At 60.9% G+C, this 207-nt stretch overlaps 1 protein-coding gene across 1 annotated transcript in view; it reads right to left on the reverse strand.

Moving 5' to 3' along the window:
* Positions 1-201, reverse strand: part of INHA (inhibin, alpha) — a gene marked incomplete at both ends in the record, with an annotated part of 1188 nt that extends 987 nt beyond the window's left edge. Inside the window, 1 exon segment of the mRNA XM_009873335.1 lies at positions 63-201. Coding sequence (XP_009871637.1) covers positions 63-201 — 139 coding nt within the window.
* Positions 202-207: the final 6 nt, after the last annotated feature.

The raw sequence follows: 207 nt of genomic DNA on the forward strand, positions 1-207 counted from the left end.
TGCCCCCTGCCCTCACCCTGCTTCACCCCACGGCCCTCTCCATCTCACCAGGATGTTCCCACCTGTAGAAGGGAACAGGATCACCTGGGAGGTGTCCTCCAGCTCCTCCGGCTCAACTTCGTCGTTTTCAAGGACGTCTCTCCGGTGTACCCTCCTCGCTTCCTTCTGGGGCTCCTCCTGAAGAACTGGGGGGTTCAGATGCTCCAG

This window comes from Apaloderma vittatum, unplaced genomic scaffold (assembly GCF_000703405.1).
Source record: "Apaloderma vittatum isolate BGI_N311 unplaced genomic scaffold, ASM70340v1 scaffold6817, whole genome shotgun sequence".
Classification (NCBI taxonomy): Eukaryota; Metazoa; Chordata; class Aves; order Trogoniformes; family Trogonidae; genus Apaloderma; species Apaloderma vittatum.